General features: G+C 35.5%; 4 protein-coding genes across 5 annotated transcripts; all 4 read right to left on the bottom strand.

Annotated features, from left to right (window-relative positions):
• Positions 1-1,827: 1,827 nt before the first annotated feature.
• On the bottom strand, positions 1,828-2,927 carry LOC145589851 (glycine-rich RNA-binding protein-like). Its single transcript, XM_081646536.1, has 2 exons — positions 2,758-2,927; positions 1,828-2,490 (listed from the first exon to the last, which is right to left on the bottom strand). The coding sequence occupies exons 1-2, from the start codon at positions 2,866-2,868 to the stop codon at positions 2,089-2,091; spliced, it is 513 nt and encodes a 170-aa protein (XP_081502662.1). The 5' UTR covers positions 2,869-2,927; the 3' UTR covers positions 1,828-2,088.
• Positions 2,928-8,538: 5,611 nt separating this feature from the next.
• LOC145589110 (uncharacterized) lies at positions 8,539-12,031 on the bottom strand. The gene is made up of 4 exons (XM_081645674.1): positions 11,736-12,031; positions 11,353-11,650; positions 10,901-11,287; positions 8,539-8,718 (listed from the first exon to the last, which is right to left on the bottom strand). Exons 1-4 carry the CDS (start codon positions 12,029-12,031, stop codon positions 8,539-8,541), a joined length of 1,161 nt encoding a protein of 386 aa, XP_081501800.1.
• Positions 12,032-13,404: 1,373 nt separating this feature from the next.
• Positions 13,405-14,534, bottom strand: LOC145589850 (glycine-rich RNA-binding protein 7-like). Its single transcript, XM_081646535.1, has 2 exons — positions 14,334-14,534; positions 13,405-14,054 (listed from the first exon to the last, which is right to left on the bottom strand). Exons 1-2 carry the CDS (start codon positions 14,442-14,444, stop codon positions 13,668-13,670), a joined length of 498 nt encoding a protein of 165 aa, XP_081502661.1. The 5' UTR covers positions 14,445-14,534; the 3' UTR covers positions 13,405-13,667.
• Positions 14,535-17,444: 2,910 nt separating this feature from the next.
• On the bottom strand, positions 17,445-18,514 carry LOC145589848 (glycine-rich RNA-binding protein-like). Of its 2 annotated transcripts, none has more exons than XM_081646534.1 (2): positions 18,320-18,514; positions 17,445-18,071 (listed from the first exon to the last, which is right to left on the bottom strand). In XM_081646534.1, exons 1-2 carry the CDS (start codon positions 18,428-18,430, stop codon positions 17,682-17,684), a joined length of 501 nt encoding a protein of 166 aa, XP_081502660.1. In that variant the 5' UTR covers positions 18,431-18,514; the 3' UTR covers positions 17,445-17,681. The 2 variants fall into 2 exon arrangements, 1 of the variants encoding a protein (XP_081502660.1); XR_014101825.1 differs by having other exon boundaries at positions 17,931-18,071; positions 18,178-18,462.
• Between the last annotated feature and the right edge of the window lie 3,699 nt (positions 18,515-22,213).

The following is a 22,213-nucleotide window of genomic DNA, read 5'->3' as shown; positions in this document are numbered from 1 at the left end:
CATGTCATCATTCTTTCTCACCTTTCTTTATTCATTCTCCCTCCTTATGTTTTCAAAGAAATTCTCTCTTCATCTCCCCCTTTATTTCTCAATAACTTTTATATTTTGTAATCTTTATTTTAATTCAATAACAAATTAAATTTCCTAAACCTTCTCCTCTTCTCATTATTCCATCTATCAATTCAATTTATTCACATTCATAATTCATTTCTTTTAATTTGACCCCTTATCTTCCCCCTCTTCTTATATAAATACAAATTTTCAATAAAGATTTTTTCATACTCATTAAGTTTCAAAAACTAAAAAATTAGAGAAACGCCTCTCAAAATTCTATGTGAAATTTCTACAACAATGAGGATGATGATTGAAAAGGAAAATATTGAGGTGGCAAGAATACTATGGAAATTCCATAGGATGACATTTTTTGCGTGTCATGGGGCTTTAATTTTGAAGATATTAAGCGCAATATAAGAGACATATATTGGTAAAGACTAAAGAAGAATATCATGCCTTCACATTTGATGTAAAAATTGTAAAATTATATTAAGTATTTGGTATTTACAAAGTAGTTTTTTATACAAATTGTTGATTAATATATCATGCGATAGAGATATGATTTTACGATTTTAAGCCATTTTTTCTACAACTATTAGTCTATTACCACTAATTCATAAAATATTATAATATGTCAAAAGACGATAAAATAAATTCATTCAAATAATTTGTAAAGGGTTTTTTTTTTTTTGGTGACAAGATAATTTGTAAAGTTTCAAATAAATTTATAATTTAAGCATAACCCGTGCGTAGATTGGGTCCAATAGCTAGTTTAGTTTAATATAGCAAGTACTCTCAACTTTAGGCCCACTTCACTCAAATAAAAACAGGGCCTTAATATTAAACGACAAATCCTATTGGATTCCTTATCCATAAGTATTTAACCATTTATCTATTTTCACTTTATTATGCATGCACTCTAAATTCCAACCTTCATAACCTTACCATACACTATTATAAGTGTGAAACTAGCTCCTTTTGCCACCGACAAGACAAATTGTTACCCTTAAATAATGCAAAAGATAAAAAAAACAATACAACTACACAAGGGGAAATAACGTGATGTCGATTGCAACAAATTAGAGAAAGTAGGAAAGATATCGGAAAGTTTGGATGAGAAATAGGACAATTAAAAGGCTAAATTAGAAGTTTAATTGCAAACCATTCGTTTCATCTCTTTTTCCCCTAATTATTGCCAATGTTTGCGGAAACCAACATGCTAACTATGCCAACAAACCAATCGTATCGTTTGAGAACGTTTAGTGCATGATCCTTGCTTATAATATAGTCCTAACACCAATCCTTGCAAAACTTGGCTATCAATTTTTTTATTTTGAATAAGTCAATACTACTTTAACCTTAATAAAATAACTACTCGTAATTATTTAGTCCATACTAATCACTATGTTCATCTACAACCCAACACTAGTCTTTTTTTAGCCGTTCCCCTAATTTATGTTTTCATTTAAAACTAAGAAATTTAATCATTCTAAATATAAATTTAGGCCCCACCAAACATGATCATGCATGAAATTTTGGGTAAAATTATCATAATGTGAAAATTAAAATAATTGTACAATTTTTAATTAAAAGAAGTAAATTGATAAAAATTGTTAGAAATTTGGGTTACAAAGTAGCGAAAATTTAGCGGTCTATGAAATAATTGCATCTCTACAACAGTAAAAATTTAAAATGATTTGCAAATTGATCAACGTTAAGAGCAAAATAGTGAAAAAAAAAAAAAAAAGGGAGCAGAAAAGCTCAACAATGGAATTTGGTATTCAATCCTTTTCATTACTTCCAAGGTTGAAACTATCGTTTTAATTACAAACTAACAGTAACACCCTCACTCAGTAACCAATCAAAATCAAGTACCCAGAAACAGTAACAGAGTAATCCAAGAACAGTAACTCAGAACAACCAAACAGTAACAGTAAAACAGATCAACCTTTTTTTTTACCCCAAAAGGTAAAAAAAAAAAAAAAAAAAAAACTGTAAACTAGAAAACAATAACAACCATCTTAAAATCAACCCCTAATTCCTCCAGTTTCCATCAGAGTTACCACGGGAGTATCGGTCACCACCTCCGCCGTAACCGCCACCGCCTTCACGACGGCCACCGTAACCTCCGTCGCCACCGTAACCGCCTCCACCGTATCCACCGCCACCGCCTCCGTATCCACGGTTGCCGCCTCCTCCGCCGTATCCGCCTTCACGACGACCGCCGTATCCTCCTCCGCCGCCACCTCCGCCGCGGTATCCACCGCCTCCACCTCCGCCGCCGCCGCTGCGAGATTGAGCCTCGTTGACGGTGATTTGACGGCCGTCGAGCTCAGATCCGTTCATTGATTGAATCGCGGCATCAAGAGCTTCTTTGGTGTCGAATGTGACAAATCCAAATCCTCTAGATCTGCCAGTTTCTCTGTCATTGATCACCTGGAAAATTAAATTAAATTAAATGTCAGAAATCATCAACAATTGATCTATCGGAATTTCAATCGGAAAATCAAAATTGATCGTTCATCTTCCAATGGACATACCGTTGCCGGATATCATGATAAAAGAACAGATCAAGTAACAATAGTAACGTAACAGATCAAAGTAACAGAATTATTCGAATCAAAGTAACAGAATCATCGATTTTTTTTCTTTTTTTTTTTTTTTTTTTGCCTATTTTTTTGATGAGATATAGTAACACGAAACCTTCGAATCAACGATATCTCCGAATTGAGAGAAAGCTTGGCTCAATCCTTGATCAGTGGTGGCCCACGCAAGGCCACCGACGAAGCATCTGTACTCGGCATCAGCAGACATTTTTAGAGAGAGAAAATGAAGAACCCTAGAATTTGATTGAGGAAGAAGAAAGAGGGGAAATGAAGAGCACGAAGAAGAGATGAGAATGAAGAGGTGTTTAAATAGGAGGATAGTAGGGTTAGAGGGCTAGGGTTAAGATGTGACGCAAGTTGTGTTAACCATGGTTTAAGGAAGATATTATTATTATGGGGAATAAAAATATCTAGGTTATCTTATCATAGCTTTGGCTTTACGCTCGTCACCCATGAATGATGAATCGTAATCATCATCTTTAGTGATGGGATATTGGAATTGACCCTTTCACCATTTACAAGAGATACTCACTTTCATTGATTTTTTTTTTTTTTTTTTTAATTTTTTTTTTATACAAATTATTTTGTATAGTTATTTAATTGTAAATTATCCATTAATTTATTATCCGTATTCGTATTCTTTGATCAAAGTATTGAAATAGATAGGGAGTTGACATAACAATATAACATAGCCTAACAAAAAAAAAGAATTTAGAGAGCTACTAGAGCTAATAATGATGATCGATGAGAATTGAGGAAGTGAAAATACGAGGAAGCTCTAACTACTTTAGATATTCCTCTCTATTTGACACTAAAAAAAAAAAAAAAAAATTGGTTAAAATGGCACGAGCGACACACTATTGTAGTATTGTGTATGACATGTAGTATATTCCCTAATATTTTTCTTTTGGAAAATGAAAATAATGCTTGACACTACAATATACAAGGACTACCTCAGATCAACCTCTATTTTTTCAATTTCCAAAAAATGAAGCTATAATACATGAAATGAGACCAAGTTTGGAGATTAAACACCCGTGTTGAAAACTCTTGGATGATCAGGGATGCATCTTGTTTCGTATGACCACTAAAAGGTCGTTACAAGGCTTAATGTGACCTTCTAGAGTTGTGAACGCAAATGCCTAAATTAACAATCTATATCTATCTATATATATACTAAAATAACAACCGATGATGTCATCATTGCCTACGTGTCACTTTCTTAGTTAATTTTTTCCCTCCAAAATGCAAGGATGATGTCGTAGACACCTAAAAATGTCTCCCCAAAACCAAACCCGATGATAAACAACCTTTCACCGCCATTATTGGTCGGGTTGAGTATTTAATCTTTGGAGTGCTTAAATCCATATTTATTCCCAATACATTTCATAAACCAATCCAATTCCTAGCTCATTTCCCTAAACCATAACTCACTTTCCACTTTTCATGTCCATATCACAAAATCGAGAGAAACAGATTTTGTGGCCCTATAATCTTGATCCAATTATTATTTGGTTGGATAGGCCTTAAATAAGCCCAATTCCAATTTAAAACGAAGAAGATATGAGCAAAACATTAAACTCGGCCCAAAACTGACACTCTTTCACTAAAACGTCCATATCATAAAATCTACAAATGATTTTGACCTGATTCTAATTGGGTTGGAAATTAGATTTGATAAGCTTTCCAAAGATACATTATATGTCTTATTCCGAGTTACGGATCAAAAGTTATCATAGTTATAAAAACGCGTAAAAAAACTGGAATTACCACGCAGCAGCTAAAATGTCGCGTCGCGGCAAAAGCTGACGTAGCATGGTGCATATTGCCGTGACACGGTACTCTACACCGTGCCACGGTGCTTTTTTCGTATATTTTCCACGTTTTCTCACGCGTTTATGATCTGGACGCAATTTGGGTAGGCTGTACACCGTGACATGGCGCCACGTGCCGTGCCACGGTGGAATGTGCCGCGTCGCGGTGTCTTTTGCCATGTCACGGTACACATACTGTGACACGGGATTTTTATGCGTACTTTCTGCTTACACAACTGCATGTGCTTTATCATTTTAGGGCAAAACAGTGCACCGTGACACGCTAATCTGTACCGTGTCACGGTGCCCCAAATTAGGGTTTTTATCTTTTCTAGAGTTCCGTGTGATCCCCTAATCATTTCCTCTATAAATACCCGAGCCTCCTTTCTGCAGTTCGGGGCACCAAATCATTCTCTCTTCATCTCTTCTACACCAAAAATTATTCACTTCTCTCTCTCTCATATTCTAAACCTTAAACCTATATTCCTAATTACATTTTCCTTCCTTAAGCACTCTACGGATTCCATACTCGACCCGAGGTTTCGTCCTTAAACTAAGGCGTGAAAGGTAGAATTAACGAGGGTTTGGACCAAATCAAATCTATTTTTTAATTTAATTGTTTCAATTTAATTTTTATTATTTATTGAAGTTACTAACAATTTATTCATGATATAGCAATTCAAGGAAACGCGGAAAGTGAGTAATTAATCACTTAATTACTCTTATTATTTTTATTGCTAGCATCATGATTAGGTTTATTATGATAGATTTGATTTGCCTAACAATTTATTGTTGAATTGCTTCCAATATTAATGTTTATTCTATATTTGTTGATCACCATGTTGCATATTTAAAGGGAATATGTAATTGAAAATCACGCCTAATAAGATAATTTGGACAACCGATTTAGGATCATTTTTAATCTTGTTATTTAATTAAAGTGATCACAAATATTTTAGAATTATATGTTGCATTAATATTCAACCAATTTAGCATAATAATAGTTTGGCGCAAATTAAATCTTTGTTGGCATGTCTTGAGATTGCAGGAAATACTTTTCACAATAAAAATCGAGTAGAGGCCAATACGGGCGAATGTGACTCCATGACTCACTTCGTACCATCATCCCTGATCCTTATTTCGTGGTTCCGAACCATATGGAGTTAGTAATCTCATAGATTATGAATGGGGTGTAACCTTCACGGGACAATCGTTGTTGCCTATCGTTGTCCCTTTATTCGTGGTTGCCTTAGATGATCCGTGAACGGTTTACAAGTTCCTTAAAAAACTTGTTGGCGGCTCCCTACTTTTCTTGTCCTTAATCGTATTATGTCAATTCCCACTTTCTATGAATGCCAAACATATTCACACATGCTTAACGTAGGCGCAATTCAAACGACGCTTACAGATGTCATATATTTTTTTCCTTTTTAAGCTATCCTATTTAACATAGCTTTGAAAATATATTCCATTTGAATTTTTAAATTTTAAATTTTGGGTTTTCTACACATATTATGCTATTTAGTTATTTACAAGTTGTTAACAATAGCTAATAATTTAATTTAATTTTTTAATTAAATATGAAAATTATGCACTTTCTGGAATTGTATATTCATATTTAATTAGAAATTAGTTAAGGAAAAATGAGAAAGTTATTTTCTTTTATTACATGTTAAAAGTCTATAATTCAATTCTTATTTTAAAACCGTACATCGCACGGGGTTAATCTAGTTTAAAGACAAGGTTCCAACCATTTAAATAAACATGGGCACGGGCCGTGCCTGACCGTGCCGGGGTGGGGGCCGTGCCGTGCCGGCTCCGCGGCGTGCCGTGCCGTGCCGTGCCTGAAATTGGCACACCCCAGCCCACGGCACGGCACGGCCCACGTGCCTAGAGGGCCGTGCCGGGCCGGGCCGCGGGCCAAACCGTGCCACCCTTCTTTTTTTTTTAAAAAAAAAAATTAAATGATAAAAAAACGAATTAAAAACAACAATGTATATAATAAAAAAAAATACGAGTGCGATAATCCGAAAACACAAAAAATTGAAGAATAACTTATTTTATTATATGACGGTAGCCGGTACGAATGTACGATAATTCAATAATACAAAATTACAAAATAAGTAATGATAATTAAAAATCGTACAATAGTGTATGAATATTGAATAACTTCATTTATTATACGGAATACGAAGTTTGATAATACAAAAAGAATACAATAGTATATAATGTAAATATGTAATCATGTAATTATTATTGGTCGTCTTCGTCTTCGTCTCCTAGAGGTTCAAGTTCATCCGCCAATTGAGTGGATTGAGAAGTATGAGAACTAAAAGAAGTCGACGTTCCTTCATCGTCGTCGTTTTGTGCATAAGTACGATCTTGAGAACGAGTTTCGGCATCCAACCAATCCTTGAAGCAAACACACATTTCAAGTGTTTCGGATTTTAGTCTTGTTCTTCTATCGTCTAAAACTCTTCCCGACGCACTAAAAGCTCTTTCGGAGGCAACGGAGGAGACTTGGATAGCAAAAATATCACGAGCCATTGCCGACAAAATTGGATGTTTCACGGCTTGTGATTTCCACCAATCGAGGATGTCGAGGCCAAACTTCTCTTCATCGTCCATGCCTTTCATGAAGTCGTAACTTAAGTACATTTGCAACTCCGAAACATCGCATTGTGTTCTCTTACTTGATGATGATTCCGTACCTGAAAACTTGGACATCATGTTAGCAGCTTGTGCAAATAAACCTTTGGCCCGTTTACTTACATTTTTGGATGTTTGAGAAGGGGCAAATCGACACACGGTTCCATATTTACTTTCATAAACTCTATATAAAGAAAAAAACTCATCCGTCACCTTATTTTTAAAAGTTTCAACATCATCTTCAAAATTCATGTTACTATAATAAATATCAATTAATAAAAAGGTGCCATCATATTTTTGTCTAGGATCTAAAATAGAAGCAAAAATATAAATCATAGGAATATCGGTGTTGGAAAACGGGGGGGGGGAAAACTAGTCGTTTTAGAGCTGTTAGAAAACGGCCAAAAACGGCTAGTTTTCCAACGGTCAAGGCACGGGCCGTGCCGGCGAGTCGTGCCGGCCCACGTGCCGACCACCGTGCCACCCGCCGTGCCACGGGCCGTGCCCATGCCAAAATCCAAAAAATTGTTCACAGCACGGCCCACAGGTGGGCCGCCGTGCCGTGCCGCCACCCGTGCCGTGTCGGGCCGTGCCGGAGTCGTGCCGGGCCCGTGCCGCCCGCGTGCCGGCACGGCCCGTGCCCATGTTTACATTTAAATGGTTTGCTGCAGTGTTGTAGGGTATATAAAAAATACACTGACATCTGTCCAAAAAAATAATAAGAAGACAAAATGATTCCAACAACCCAAATGATCCAATCACACAACTCCTAAGTTTTGATAAGCCAAAATCTCAAGACTAGTATTACGTATGGATCGAATAATACCTAATTCACACTTGAGAACCTAAAAAGACAAAGTATACTAGCAAATTGATCATTGGTCCAATTTAACAAAATAGATAGTGATTTACATACAAACTCAGTCTTAAGCCTTTGATTTATCACGTTTCAAAGAAACCGTGACGATTTATGTATCTTGTTACTTTGTTAGCCTTACTCCGTACATGACATTGGGTATGTATTGGGATTGATGGAAAAACATGCATCGATCAATGAATCAATTGATTAGTTGTCTTTATTTTTATTTCATTTTTTAATGATATTTTTCCAATTAATTATGACTCTTATGAGAAAATACGAGTTTATCACTTTGATCAACAAAAAGTGGCAAAAATATAAATAAATTAACATTTTTTTTGTTTAATTAAAAATGGATCCTAAATTTATTGATACATAATTTAAAATAATGTCACCTTAAGTATAGTTTTTTGTTGATGTATTTATTGTTTTGCCACTTAGGATCCGCTCTCTTCGGCTTATTTTCAGTTCAGCTCAGCGCCAATTAGTTCAATTCAGTTCTCAATTTCCTTCTCTCATAAAATATTCAGTTCACTTCAGCTCTAATCACTTCAATTCAGCTCATTTCAGTAAATCCGAACAAACCCTTAATATCAAAATTTTCTTGACTCTTATTGGGTTTGGGGGCCAAAGTTGAATATGATGTACGAGCCCAAAAACGCAAACAAGTTGGCCGGTTGTTGTTAGGTGAAAATGGGCTATCCTTCTTGCTGATTGGTCTAGCGTAGACAGTGGGCTACACATAGATGGACTCAGTCAGCCCAATTGGGCCACTTGCCTTATTAAAACACACGGCTGAAAGACGAAGTTGTATGTGGGGGAATGCGAATGCAGAGCAATTTGCATATTTGATGAAACCACATGAGCCACTTGCTTTATTTCTCATTTTTCTCACATGGCATGTTTGCAGGAATTGTGTCCACTGTTTTTGTTACGAATTACTCAAATTTAGGGGTCTCCATTATTCGTATAAAAACTGAAATTCAATCCAAATCGAATTATCAATCGGATCGGATTCAAACTTTAAATCGGATCGGATTGGATAATTTTTTTTGAAAATTCAGATTTTAGGATCGGATCGGATTAACCTTGTTCGGATCCAAAAACCGAAATAACTAAATTCTGAAAGCGTTATTTTACAAACAAATACTGTTGATATTAATCATATTAAACTATGTTTATGATTATAATAATATTAATCATGTAAACCTAAGTTTTCAATGCTTGTATAAATCATGTACAACTATACTTTCAAGAATTGAAATTTTATTATTATAATTTTCTTTTTATAATCGCATAAGACCCAAAAAAATTAGCAACGTATTTTAATTCGGATTTTCGGATTGAATCCAAATAACCAAATTAAATTTCGGATTGGATTTAGTAAGTAATTCGGATCGGATTGGATTTGAAAATTAAAAACCAAAATTTATTTCGGATCGAATTGGATTTGGGCTAAATCCAAACCCAAATCCAAACCGAAAACCGAATGGACACCCCTACTCAAATTACTGATAAGAACTAAGAACAAAACTAATGGAAACTACATTAAGGCCCCGTTTGGTTTAATGTAAAACATTTTCAACGGAAAATTAGTTTTCATGAAAAACACATTTTTCAAGTAAAAACACAATTGCAAATTAGTTTTCCTTTGTTTGGTTGCATACAAAAAAAGTTCAAGAAAAATAAGAAATAGGAGTGGAAATGTAAGGATAAATGAGAGGGAAGTAAAAAAGAAGGTAAGGAAGAAAGAGGAAAATGGGCTTCCCTAGTTTTGTGAAGGAAAATGTTTTCCATCATTAAATATGGACTTTTCCACTCTTCACAAACCAAACAATGAAAAATGGGAAAAAATGGAAAACTCATTTTCTATGAAAACATTTTACATCAAACCAAATGGGGCCTAAGACAACATTTAGGGGGTATTTGATATAAATATTGTAAATGAAACGGAAAGAATTTAAATAAGTAAGGGAAAGAGTAATGATAAATGTTACCTAAACTATATGTTTGGTAACTTAGGGCCTGTTCTAATTGACTGAACTGAGCTGAAGTGAACTGAATATTTTATGAGAGAAGGAAATTAAGAACTGAATTGAACTTATTGATGTTGAACTGAACTGAAAATAATTTGAAGAGAACAGACCCTTAGTGGTAGAGGTGTTCATAAATCGGTCCGAATCGAAAAAATGGACCGGACCACCTCGGACCGGATCGATTAATTCGGTCCGGTCTACGGGTTTTGAAATTCATTTTTCCTGTTTTCGGTCCGGTCCAAAACCCTATAAAAACCGGTCTTGGACCGGACCGATTTTTTTATTAGAAATATGCGTGAAACCTTAAATAATGGTTAAAAATAACCTTAATAAGATTAGAAAACTTTAACTTTATAAGTTTTTTTTACTAAACATACAAAAAAAGACGTAAAAATGACGTTAAAATATAGTTTTTCCTTTACTTTTTTCGTGTTTTACATAACTTTATTAAAAATATAGTATTCTTTTTTTAAAAAATCTTAAATCAGTCCAAAGAGGTTCGGTCTGGGTTTTAGACCGATTCTTTCGGTCCCGGTTCGGTCCTAGCTTAATCGGTCTGGTTTCCGGTTCTTCAAATTCTAATTTTTGATCTTCGGTCCGGTCCGATCTTGGACCGATGAACAACCCTACTTAGTGGAATGAAAACAATTATGAGGAGATTGTGATTGGGTAAGGAAACGTATTTGTTTCCATATAGTTTGTTAAGGGTAAGAAATTGGAGGATTTTGTTACCCTCCAGAAACGATATTTGTTACTTTTAATCCCCACCAAATATCTAAAAGTAGAAACACTTAATTGAATCTATTTCCTGTATTTTTTTTTTAGAAAGCAGTTAGTGCATTATATCAATGAAAGTGTATCCAAAAGTAAAAAAGAAGAAACCTCATCTGGTACGAGGTATTCCCACAATTGTTCATGACCATACAGCACTAACCTAGCTAGGTGATGGGCAACGAAGTTACCCTCATGCTTTACATGGGACCAAAAAATGGAAGAAAAATTCGAACTAACCACAATTATGTCCTCCAAAATGCCATCCACCGCTGCTAAGGAGAAGGAATTCTTCTTAATCTTTGATACTAGCTGCAAAGAGTCGGCCTTTAGTATAACATCATTGTATCCCAGGTCCCTGGCCTGTTTTAGACCAAAAAGAGCAGCCTTGCTCTCGGCAATCAAGGGCTCCCATCGAGCTCTAGCCCTGCTGACTGCCGAGAACAAAACCTGACCCCTGCTATCTCGAGCAATGACGCCAAGCCCCACCCATCCATCCTCGGAGATTGATGCATCAACATTGATCTTCACAACGCCGGGGGGGGGGGGGAAGGCTGCCATACGGTTCTTCCGGCAGGTTCATTAGGAGGAGATGTGCCCCCATATATCTTCTCGGTATACTCACCATAGTCGACCACCAATTTGTTGTGACGAAGGAGGAGAGCCTCATCATCATCCCACACATTCTCGAAGACCCATTTGTTGCGGCGAAACCAAATAAACCAAGCAAGAAATAAGCTTCGCTGATAAACATCTTCTAAAAGATGTTCTGCCCATTTCATCAGAGTTTCCCCAAATGAATCAGAAGCTACAAATTTGAGAGCTTCACCACATCCACTTTTTAACCACAATGAATGCGCACTCGGACACAAAATAATTGCATGAATGACTGTTTCACTAGCCGAATTGCAGTAGGGGCAAAGAGGGTCTTCAATGAGATGCATGCCTGTGCGTCAAAACGCTACGGGTGGGCAAGGAGTTGGAGTAGCATCGCCATAAAAAGTGGCGCACCTTCGGAGTTGTCTTCTCCTTCCAAATCTCAACCCAGAATTGATCAAAATCATTCAGAGCAATCGACTTTCCTAGTAAGTAGGCAGATTTTACCTCATAGCAACCATTCTTAGACCATGACCATGTGAGGGTGTCATTCGGCTTTCGCTCACTAATTGGAATAGCTAAAATAGCCAGCTTGTCTTGATTATTAAAAATGCTCTCCAATTTGTCTAATTCCAGCAGCACCATCCTCATCAATCAACTCCGCTACTGTTTCGCACACATCATTTCTGCTAGCAGTGGTAACAAAGCGACTGTCATCATTTATAAGCTAAGGGTCCCTCCATATATTGATGTTGCGGCCATTCCCAACTCTCCATAACATACCTTCCTTTACTAGGGCCTTTGAACTCCATAAATTCTGCCATGAGTAGCTCGAAACCGGACCAAGAGCAGCCTCAAAGATGGACGTCTTCGGATAATATTTAGCCTTCAAAACCCGACTTACAAGTCAGTGCTCATTTGTAGCTAGACGCCAAAATTGCTTACCAAGAACAGCTTCATTAAATATCCCCGAGTCCCTAAAACCCAAGGAACTTCGGTTGTCATAAAGCATCCCAACTCTTCCAATGTATCTTCCTACCCTTCTCATCCGACCCCCACCAAAATCGGGCCATCATAACCTGTATCTAAAATTACTATACCGAACCCCCCTTAGTCTGTCACACCGTATTTAACTTTGCGATGCAATCTCATCAACTCTATGAGCGTAATATTTGAGGGGGGAGGGGGATGAAATTAAAAAAAATGGATAAAAGCTAAGGTTTATTTGAAGAGAAAGTAATTACTCCGTTAATAAAAAAATTTAAATGATGTGACAGATCAAAATGAAAATACAATAGCAAATTGGCAATAGCACATACTGAGTTGAGCAATGTGTGCTCTTCTCCCTTAGCTTCTACGTGAGACTAAAATTACCACGCAATAATACTTTATTAACATTTTTTTTCTTCTTTAAATGGATACTCTATCAGCTCTTTACAATTGCACCATTTTTGTGATCTTCCATTTATTTGATTGAAAATCCAATAAAATTACATATTACTTGTGGTGCAATTATAAAAAGGAATGATATAGAACGGATAGTGAATGGTAATAAAATTACACTTCGTTAAAACATCTAAAGGTAACATTGCGTTTAATAAGATTATTGGAAAGATTCATCAAAAAGAAAAAGAAAAAAAGAAAAAAGAAATGAAAGATTGTTGGAAATTTAAATTTCCTTCACGGATTGCTTTGTAAAATGAGATTATAATTTCATTGTATCAAAGTGAATTGCATGCAAGAATTATAAAAGGTTTATTCTGTCATTGTTGGAAGTTTCTTACGTCCATCAACGGTACGTAAGAAGTATAAACATTAAAAAGTTCGGATTAGCCAAATTATCACGTAAAATCGCGTAACCACTTTTTATTGGAATTTCATTTTACTTTTGAAGTTTTAACCAAATGCTAACACAATCATATTTTCTTGCACTATAAAAGGTGGAAAGTCCATGACCTTTTTAAAATCCAATTTTATCCAAAATCAAGCTTACCAAACCAAAAACAAAAAGCGCATAATTTAAACACAGAATATTCGGCATTCAAATTTCATTTCATTTTTTTTCTTCATTACTTCCAAGGCTGAAACTATTGATTTAATTACAAACTAACAGTAACATCCTCACTACAAAGTAACCCACCTATCATTCATTCTCTAGAACACCCTTAATTAAACAATAACATCTAAACTCAACGACAACCAGAACTTTAAACCCAGCATAATTTTTAATAGCCGGTTAACAAAACACGATAAACGACGGTCATTTAAACAGTCGGTAATTTTAACTCCTCCAACTTCCACCATCACCACCACGGGAGTAACCTCCTCCACCACCTCCTCCTCCGTAACCACCTTCACGACGGCCTCCTCCGCCACCATAACCACCACCACCACCTTCGCGGCGGCCACCTCCGTAGCCTCCACCGCCTCCTCCGCCGTAACCGCCTTCACGACGGCCGCCTCCTCCATATCCTCCTCCACCTCCGGATCGGAAACCACCTCCGCCGCCGCCTCCACCGCTGCGAGACTGAGCCTCGTTGACGGTGATTGTACGGTCGTCTAGTGTCTGACCGTTCATGCCTTCAATTGCAGCGTCAAGAGCTTCCTTGCTCTCGAAGGTCACAAATCCAAATCCTCTTGATCTGCCGGTTTCTCTGTCGTTAATCACCTGACCAAAAAATCACCACAAAAATCAACACCAGATCTACGAAAATCAACGAAAATTTTGAAAATAAAAAATGATTGTTCGTCTTTCGAAGAACATACCGTTTCCGGAAATCATCATAAAAAGAACAGATCAAGTAACAATAGTAGCAGATCAAAGTAACAGGAATAGTAATCATTTCAGACGAATCAATCAAAGTAACAATTTAATCAGTCAAAATTACGATTATCATTATATTCAATTTTTTTTTTTCATCATTTTTTTACGAGATTAACGAGAAACCTTCGAATCAACGATCGAGCCGTACTGAGAGAAAGCTCTCTCCAAAGCTTGGTCATCGGTGGCCCATGCAAGGCCTCCGACGAAGCATCTGTACTCGGCATCAGCAGACATTTTTGAGGAAAAGGAGAGAGAAAATTACGAAACCCTAAATTTGATTTGTGAGAAAAAGGAGGAAATAGAGAGCGACTGTGAAATGAAAGAGGTGATGTGACGGTTTATATAGGGAGAAAAGGTAGGGTTTTGGGGAGAATGGGTTTTGTGAAGTTGGACTGTTGGAGTGCGTTTAACTATGGTAAAGGGTAGGTGAGGTTAAGTTAACTATAGTTAAAGAGGATATTCTGGGATGTGGAAAATATCTTGTGATCTTATCTTGTTTGGTAGTGATATTCAGTTGGGGGGGTGCTCGTGAATTGAGTATCGTGATTCGTGAATTTCAGAATTTGGGCTTTATTTTAATCGTGGGCTTCAGTGATTGATTTGTTTATTTGGTTTGATTACTAAAGGTAGGAGGAGATATTTTGGAGGAAAGTGCTTTCTCCGTCTTTTAGTGAACTTATGGTAATTATTTTATTATTAGGGGATTTAGGAAAATTGAAAAGCTACCCTCAAATTCAAAGGGAGTGAGATTCCGAACGGCTAATTATCCTAAATTAGTGGCTTTTGGTCTAAATTTTTTAAAAGTATGATATTTGTAAGAATTTTTAAGGTTCAATCTATTTTTATTTTTTTGATATATTGTTTAATTTGTCTGGATCTTGATATTACTTGTATAATATCGAGTAATTACGAAAATATGTTGAAGTTAAATCTTGTATTGTTTAAAAATAGTAAAATACCTAATTTTATAATTTTTACAAAATACGAATTTAAAGATACATAACAATAAGTAAATTAAAATAACAGGTATGGTCGAATAGGAATGTTTCTGATTCTAAGAAGAGCAAGGTGAAAAACGAAGAGAATTAGCCACTATAAATGTATTGAGTCGATTGACCATGACACATCTTAGGTGATACTACTATAATGTTAGCTACTATTTTATACATGTGCATCGTCGATCTAACCTACATTGATCCAACAAAAGAATGGTGCATATTATTTACTATACACTATCAATTAAGGTTTATTCTCTAAATTAGGAAAAGGCATTGACAATATATTATTGTACGGAGTATCTTGTAATTTATCATACTCACATAATTTCTCTTAACTTTTTTTTCACATAGTCAATTAATCACCCGCCCACACCTAAAATAAAAAGGTAAATAAATAAATAAATAAAATTTGTGTCAATGATATGAAACTCCTATTGCACCTTCAAAATTAGTAAAAACAGTGGCAATTAACACGAACTATATGTCATTACAATCATTTTTATTAGACAATTAGCAAGGTATTTTTTTAATGACTGGTCGAGTTATTGGTGAGAGTCATCGAGAAAGGGTAGTGAAATGTTAAGAAGGACATCAAGAATTTGATATACCTAGTCCCTAGATTATAGTAGTTTTTTATTTTATTTTATCTTTTTGACAAGAAGATTATAGTAGATGGTTGAAATTACTACGCACATCCCCAAAAAAAAAAAAAAAATAAAATAAAATAAAAAAAAATAAAAAATCTAAGATCTAACCAATACTTATGTGAATTGTGTGTAAACTATGAAGGTGGTAAGTGGGCAGGGGTATGGGTTGGGCACAACGTGAGAAACGACACGCAACTCGTGTATTGGACCTCTTGGCCCACTAATTTTAAAATTATTGGAAAGGAATAACAAGGTTCAGCTCAAAAGTGTAGGTGGACTAAGAAAACCTCAAAGTTTAATCCCAAATTTATATCTTTGGATTGGGCTTTAGAAGTTTGGACTTGATTTCAGTATAACGTGTCTTTAATGTAACTAAGGTTTTTTGAAAAATGCACTAGTTTATGTAACGATACATCATGCTAAATTTTTTGTGGGATAGCTTGATTGCTTGAAAGCTCAATGCAAATGAAAAAAATGAAACCTTATTTGTACATTAAATAATATTTCAAGTTCGGTAAGATTTGCAAAGTCAGCTCTAAAAATGACATTAGAGACGTAACTCTAAATTAAAGCAAGTAAAGTATAATTTTTGTTAGCTTCATGCTCTTCCTTTCCATCTCAAAGGTTAAATGGAGAAAAGGGAATGACAACAATTTAAACCTTTAGGGAAGATGCCCCATGTCCATGCTAGTTCTTATGGTGATCCATTAAATTAGGCCTTTAGGAAAAGACAATAATTTAAGCCTTCAGTATATGTGACTTACACTCATTCGATTGCACGAGTATTATCCATGAATATATTGCGTTACTAATTTTTAGGATGATTTATTAAATTAAGCCTATACCAATAGGGGTATACTTAAAAACTTCGGGTAAAGACAAATCAAGAACAAATACCAAACAACCCGATTAATATATGAAGTAAATTACGATTTTAAAATAGTTATTGATTTTGGATTGTACGGAATATTTCTTTTCTAGTAGTTCTAGATTCAGTTCAATTCCAAAAATTCAGTTTAGTAATGTAAAAGATTTATGCATCTGACAATTTTTTTTTTCTTTTATTGAAAAGGACAAATCAAGACCTTGCAATTGAAATTTGAAAACAGTCCAATTAAAATATTACGGTTTCAAAAGAGTATCATATTCTGGATGGCATCTTTTTAATTTTATTAAATGTACGTGTGACGGAGTAAATTTTTTTTAAATAAAATGCACATGTACACATTAAACAGATTACTTGAGTTTACTGGAGTAAAAGAGTACTACTCCACTACTTTTGTCAGTGAATGACAGTGATACAGTATATTCGATATCTCTGCCATACGATAGTACCCGTTAATACGAGTAATTCAAATTATACCATGAATAAAAATTCAATTATCATCCCTCAATCCGATTAACATCCAATTTGATGTTCTTTTATGGGTACCTTTTTTTCATTTTTCCCTGTAATGTCAATTCACGGTGGTATTTTTAAATTTTTCTCGTTCTTTAAAAATAGTTGATAATTATTACCACAGCACATATAATGATTTAAATTTTCTGATTTATGATTATCCATGTTCTTCATTACCAACCAACAAACGAACAAAATAAAATTTGGCATTCAATATCTTTTCATTAATCCAAAGGCTGAAACTATTGTTTTAATTACAAACAGTAACACCCAACCTCATTCTCAACCATACCACATTTTTCCCAGAACACCTTAATTAACCATAGTCAAAACAATCACCGTAACACAGTAACAGTAACATAAAATCCATCGCAACATCTAACTAAATGACCATAACATTAAATTATAACGATATCACGTCATAAATCTAATTCCTCCAGCTTCCGCCATCGGAACCACCACCACCACCACGGGAGTAACCACCTCCGCCGTAACCACCACCACCGCCTTCACGGCGACCACCGTAACCGCCGCCTCCTCCGTAACCACCACCACCGCCTTCACGGCGACCTCCGTAGCCACCTCCTCCGCCGTAACCACCGCCTCCACGACCACCGTAACCGCCGCCTCCACCGCTGCGGAAGCCACCACCTCCGCCCCCACCACTGCCGCGGGCTTGGGCCTCGTTAACAGTGATCTGACGGTCGTTGAGTGTTTGACCGTTCATTCCTTCGATCGCAGCGTCAAGCTCTTCTTTGCTTCCGAAGGTAACAAAGCCAAATCCTCTGGATCTGCCGGTTTCTCTGTCAAGGATTACCTGAAAATCGATCGAAACAATCAACGTTAATTCCAGATCCATGAAAAATAGCACGAAATTACGAAAAATTGAATAGAAATTGATCGTTCATCTTTCGAGAACATACCGTTTCCGGATATCATCATAAAAACAACAGATCAAGTAACAATAGTAGCAATAGTAACAGATCAAAGTAGTAGCAGAAAATTTCGAATCAAAGTAACAGAATTATCGATTTTTTTTTTTCAGGAAATTTAGTAACACGAAACCTTCGTATCAATGACTTGTCCGTAAGGAGCAAAAGCAGTCTCCAACCCTTGGTCGTCGGTGGCCCATGCAAGGCCTCCGACGAAACATCTGTACTCAACTTCTGCTGCCATTTTTAATGAAGAAACTTAAATTTGATTGAAAGAAATGTAGAAGAAAGAGGGAGATAGAGAGCACGATGGATTGTGTGTTGATGAAGTGGTGTTTATATAGGGTTGAGGTAGGGTTTGGGGGAGTGAGAGTTAGCCGTTTGCGCAGGTTTGAGGGTTTACTAGGGTTAAGGAAAAGTGCAAGTTGGAAGTAACTATGGTTAAAAAAAGATATTTTTAGGGGGATTGAATAAAATATCTTGTGATCATTATTTTTCTTCTTTTTAGATGGAAATGGAAGTATCTCGTGATATTATTTGGCTTTTTACTCGTGATCGTGGGCTTTAGAGGTTTTTGATGTTTGACTATTTTCGCCATCATGTTTAAGATATTTTTCATAAGAGCATCTCAATAGCAATAGTGTGGAAAATAGGGGTGAGCAAAAATTATGGGTACCCGGTTTTGGAACTGAAACTGGTTAGGACCTGGTGGGTCCGGACCCGGAACCGGTTAAAGCGGTTCCAATTCCGGGTCTAAAAATAAGGACCCGGTTCCAACCAATTCCAATTCCAAGTCCAAAATATTAGGACCCGGTACCCACCGGGTACCCGGTTAAATCAGATCCAAATATTAGTATTGGTTTTTTTGTTTTAGGATTTAAAGAACTTGTGCAGCCCAAGTAATACATTAGGCCCAATCCCAATACATAAAACCCATCTATCCTAAATCCCTAATACTCCCACGCCTCCACCCTCTCAACTCTCACGCCTCCAATCCTCCACCCACTCAAATCTAAAGCAACTCCTTTTCCACTTACCCTTTCTCCTACTTCCTTTTTCTGTCTTTAATCTTCCAAAACATGTATTGTGTTCAATTGTTCATCACTTTAACAAGAGAAGGTCAAATGAAATACATACGGTAGGAATTGTATTAAGTTTTTTTTTTCAGCGAAAATCAAAATTGAGAGAAACGAAGCTCGATCTGTGTAGTATCAACTTTGTCGAATGTTAATTTACATTGTAATTGCTTGATAAATTTTGATATGATAGTGAAATTGTATAAATTTATTTAATTTTGCCCATTGTTTGATTAATTTATTTAATTATAGCCAATTTAATATAATTTTATATATTGGGGAATAAAGAACCGGGTGCCCGGTTTTGGAACTGGTTCCCACCAGTTCCGGGACCAGTTCCACAATTTTGGTACCCGGATAAGACCAGTTCCAATTCCGGGTCCAAAATATCGGACCCGGTACTAACCAGTTCCAATTCCAGTTCCATGAGTTTTAACCGGGTACCCGGTGTTGCTCAGCCTTATGGAAAAGGGACCTGCTTGCAAATTAATTAAATTATAAACATGTAACTTATCATTGGAGTGAATTGTTGAATGTAGCTTATATGAGCACCCTTGCTCAAACAAGCAGTATTGCTTGTTTTTCTAAAGTTAAGCATCTTCCACTTAGATCAAGACACATGGATAATATAATATATATTCTTTATTCTTTTTTATTGATTTTTTTAACAAGCTACAAGGGATTGCAGCTAACCATTGTAGTACATTGTAGCTTGAAAATATAGGAGCTTAAATTATTGATGTCACAAGGTGAGCTACAACCAATTGTAACTTTTCATTGGAAATACTCTAAGGTTAGTATTCTCTTTACAGTTTTTTTAATAAGTGCCGGTTTTAAGCAACTTAATCGAGTTAAATAAAAATAAAAGGTAAGTTGAGTTGTTGAAGTAGCCGGCAAAGGGTTGACCTTTGTGGCCCAATCTCGTGTCCTATATTCTTCTCAAAATAGCCCCTTTAAAATAGAGCTGGCAAAAAGTTGTGTCGTGTTTAATCTCGTGTTAATTTCGTGTGTGTTCGTAAAATCTATCAAAAACTATGTAAAATGTAAGATAAATACATAATTTGACCACTTTATCTAAACGGTTCAGGTTGATTTCGTATCGTGTCGTGTTGAGTTCGTGTTTTCTCTCATTAACTTCGTGTTCATGTTGCGCCGATTTCGGTCGTGTTGTCGTGTCGTGTCAAAGATTGTCAGCCCTGCTTTAAAGCTTAGTGATATACACTATTAAATCCCCTTATATATCATAACCTTGAGTTAAATAATATTTTTGAATCAATACCTTAAGTTTAAATAATAAAATAAAATGGTAAAATTAGTTGGGGATAGAAAAAGAGTTGCAGTAGTATTTGTTTTACAATTAAGTAAGGAATTACATATAATGCTTGGTGAAAAGTTACAATTTATATATGAATGTTAATTAAGTAATAAAGTGACATTAATTGCAGAATAGAGGTAATGAAAAATTGGGAATTTCAAGGGATGTAATCTTTCAAATCTAATCCAAATACTAATGTGTTGTTATGCCATCATCTATGTGGCGCTGTCATAAATGTTATAGTGACAAAATATGACACATGTCATCGATATGTTAATCCCTTGGGTTTTAATAATATTATAGATTATAAATTATTTTCTTAATTCAATGGTAAACGTGTGCAATTTTTTTATTATTTTTTTTTTTGACAAAAGTGTGTGCAATTTTTACCTAAGTAGCATTGGGTTCAAGGATGAATATGGACTAAATGTATGTGAGTAATCAAAAAATTTGTGATGATTTTCTTTAGGTGTTTAATCATAACATTTATGCTTAATTGCTTAAATTATAAATTTTCTATTATCGATTTATTCTATATATAATATTATGTTAGACTGTAATTAGGTTTAACAATAATAATTGATGGCAATTTGGCAATTATCTTTGTATATAAATGTGAATAAACTATAATGTTGTAGGTTCAGTACAGAGGGACGTAGCTAAGCGGGGCTAGTATGACACATGGTCTCGCGTTTGACGCAAAGGCAATGCAATAGCTCATACCTTTGCTAAATATATTCCTTTTAATGTTGGGCAAATTTGGGAAAAAAATTTCTTCTCATATATCTTCTTATTATGATTTATAAATAATTAAGCTAAGAAAATTTGTAATAATAATCCCAGCTTTTTTTTTTTTTGCTCAAAATAATCACACCACCAAATAATTTGAAAACAATTTCACCTTTGTCTTTTATCTGCTCAAAACGATCCTTTTTGCCAATAATTGATTTAACAGATTATTTTTTCTATTTTATTTCTTAAATCTTTCCTCCTACCTCATACCTCCCTGCTAGCCCCTTCATTGGCAACCCACCATAACCACCACCCAAAACCCTAACCTTACCCCCAACCAAACCTCACCCCCAACTCTCAACCCTACTCCTATCACCTGACCGCTATAATGGCAAAGGATCGGATGCGGCTAAATCCGAATCCAATCCAGATTCGGTTCGGTTCACTAAAATACGGAGAAAGCACTTTTCTCCAAAATACGTATTTAATACGCAAAATGAGGCATTTACGTTTTTTTTTTCGCTAAATTTGAGCTCAATTTGGATTCTTAAAGACCAAAATAGCCACTAAAATCTGCAACGAAACAATTTCCAATACGCAAATCGATAAAAAAATATTATTAAGTGGAGAGTGGGCCCCACTAACGGAATTTGTTAACGGTGGGATAACGACAAGATTACCGCATAAAAACTAAATGTATTTTGGGATTGTAGTGTGGTTTCTCAAATAAGGGGGACACATAGTAGAAAATGGAAGGTTAGAGGGTTATAATGTAGAAAAACCTTTTATTTATTCATTTATTCTCTATGTTGATAATATAATTATGCTTACTTTTTTTTTTTTTTTTTTTTTGGAAGGCATATAATTATGCTTACTTTGTTAAAGGACATTTTTTATTTTTTTG

Source organism: Chenopodium album, chromosome 17, assembly GCF_948465745.1.
Source record: "Chenopodium album chromosome 17, dcCheAlbu1.1, whole genome shotgun sequence".
NCBI lineage: Eukaryota > Viridiplantae > Streptophyta > Magnoliopsida > Caryophyllales > Amaranthaceae > Chenopodium > Chenopodium album.
This window is presented reverse-complemented; position numbering and strand designations above follow the sequence as displayed.

What these genes read in the sequence shown, in the direction of transcription:
- LOC145589110 (XM_081645674.1), bottom strand. Translation starts at nt 12,031, where the DNA reads ATGGTGCTGCTGGAATTAGACAAATTGGAGAGCATTTTTAATAATCAA. An exon ending in ATGAACCTGCCGGAAGAACC is followed by an intron (nt 11,288 to 11,352) that starts GTATGGCAGCCT and finishes TCAATCTCCGAG; the next exon opens with GATGGATGGGTGGGGCTTGG. An exon ending in AATACCTCGTACCAGATGAG is followed by an intron (nt 8,719 to 10,900) that starts GTTTCTTCTTTT and finishes ATCTATGTGTAG; the next exon opens with CCCACTGTCTACGCTAGACC.
- LOC145589851 (XM_081646536.1), bottom strand. Translation starts at nt 2,868, where the DNA reads ATGTCTGCTGATGCCGAGTACAGATGCTTCGTCGGTGGCCTTGCGTGG. An exon ending in GAGATATCGTTGATTCGAAG is followed by an intron (nt 2,491 to 2,757) that starts GTTTCGTGTTAC and finishes TTAATTTTCCAG; the next exon opens with GTGATCAATGACAGAGAAAC.
- LOC145589850 (XM_081646535.1), bottom strand. Translation starts at nt 14,444, where the DNA reads ATGTCTGCTGATGCCGAGTACAGATGCTTCGTCGGAGGCCTTGCATGG. An exon ending in GCTCGATCGTTGATTCGAAG is followed by an intron (nt 14,055 to 14,333) that starts GTTTCTCGTTAA and finishes TTTTTTGGTCAG; the next exon opens with GTGATTAACGACAGAGAAAC.
- LOC145589848 (XM_081646534.1), bottom strand. Translation starts at nt 18,430, where the DNA reads ATGGCAGCAGAAGTTGAGTACAGATGTTTCGTCGGAGGCCTTGCATGG. An exon ending in GACAAGTCATTGATACGAAG is followed by an intron (nt 18,072 to 18,319) that starts GTTTCGTGTTAC and finishes ATCGATTTTCAG; the next exon opens with GTAATCCTTGACAGAGAAAC.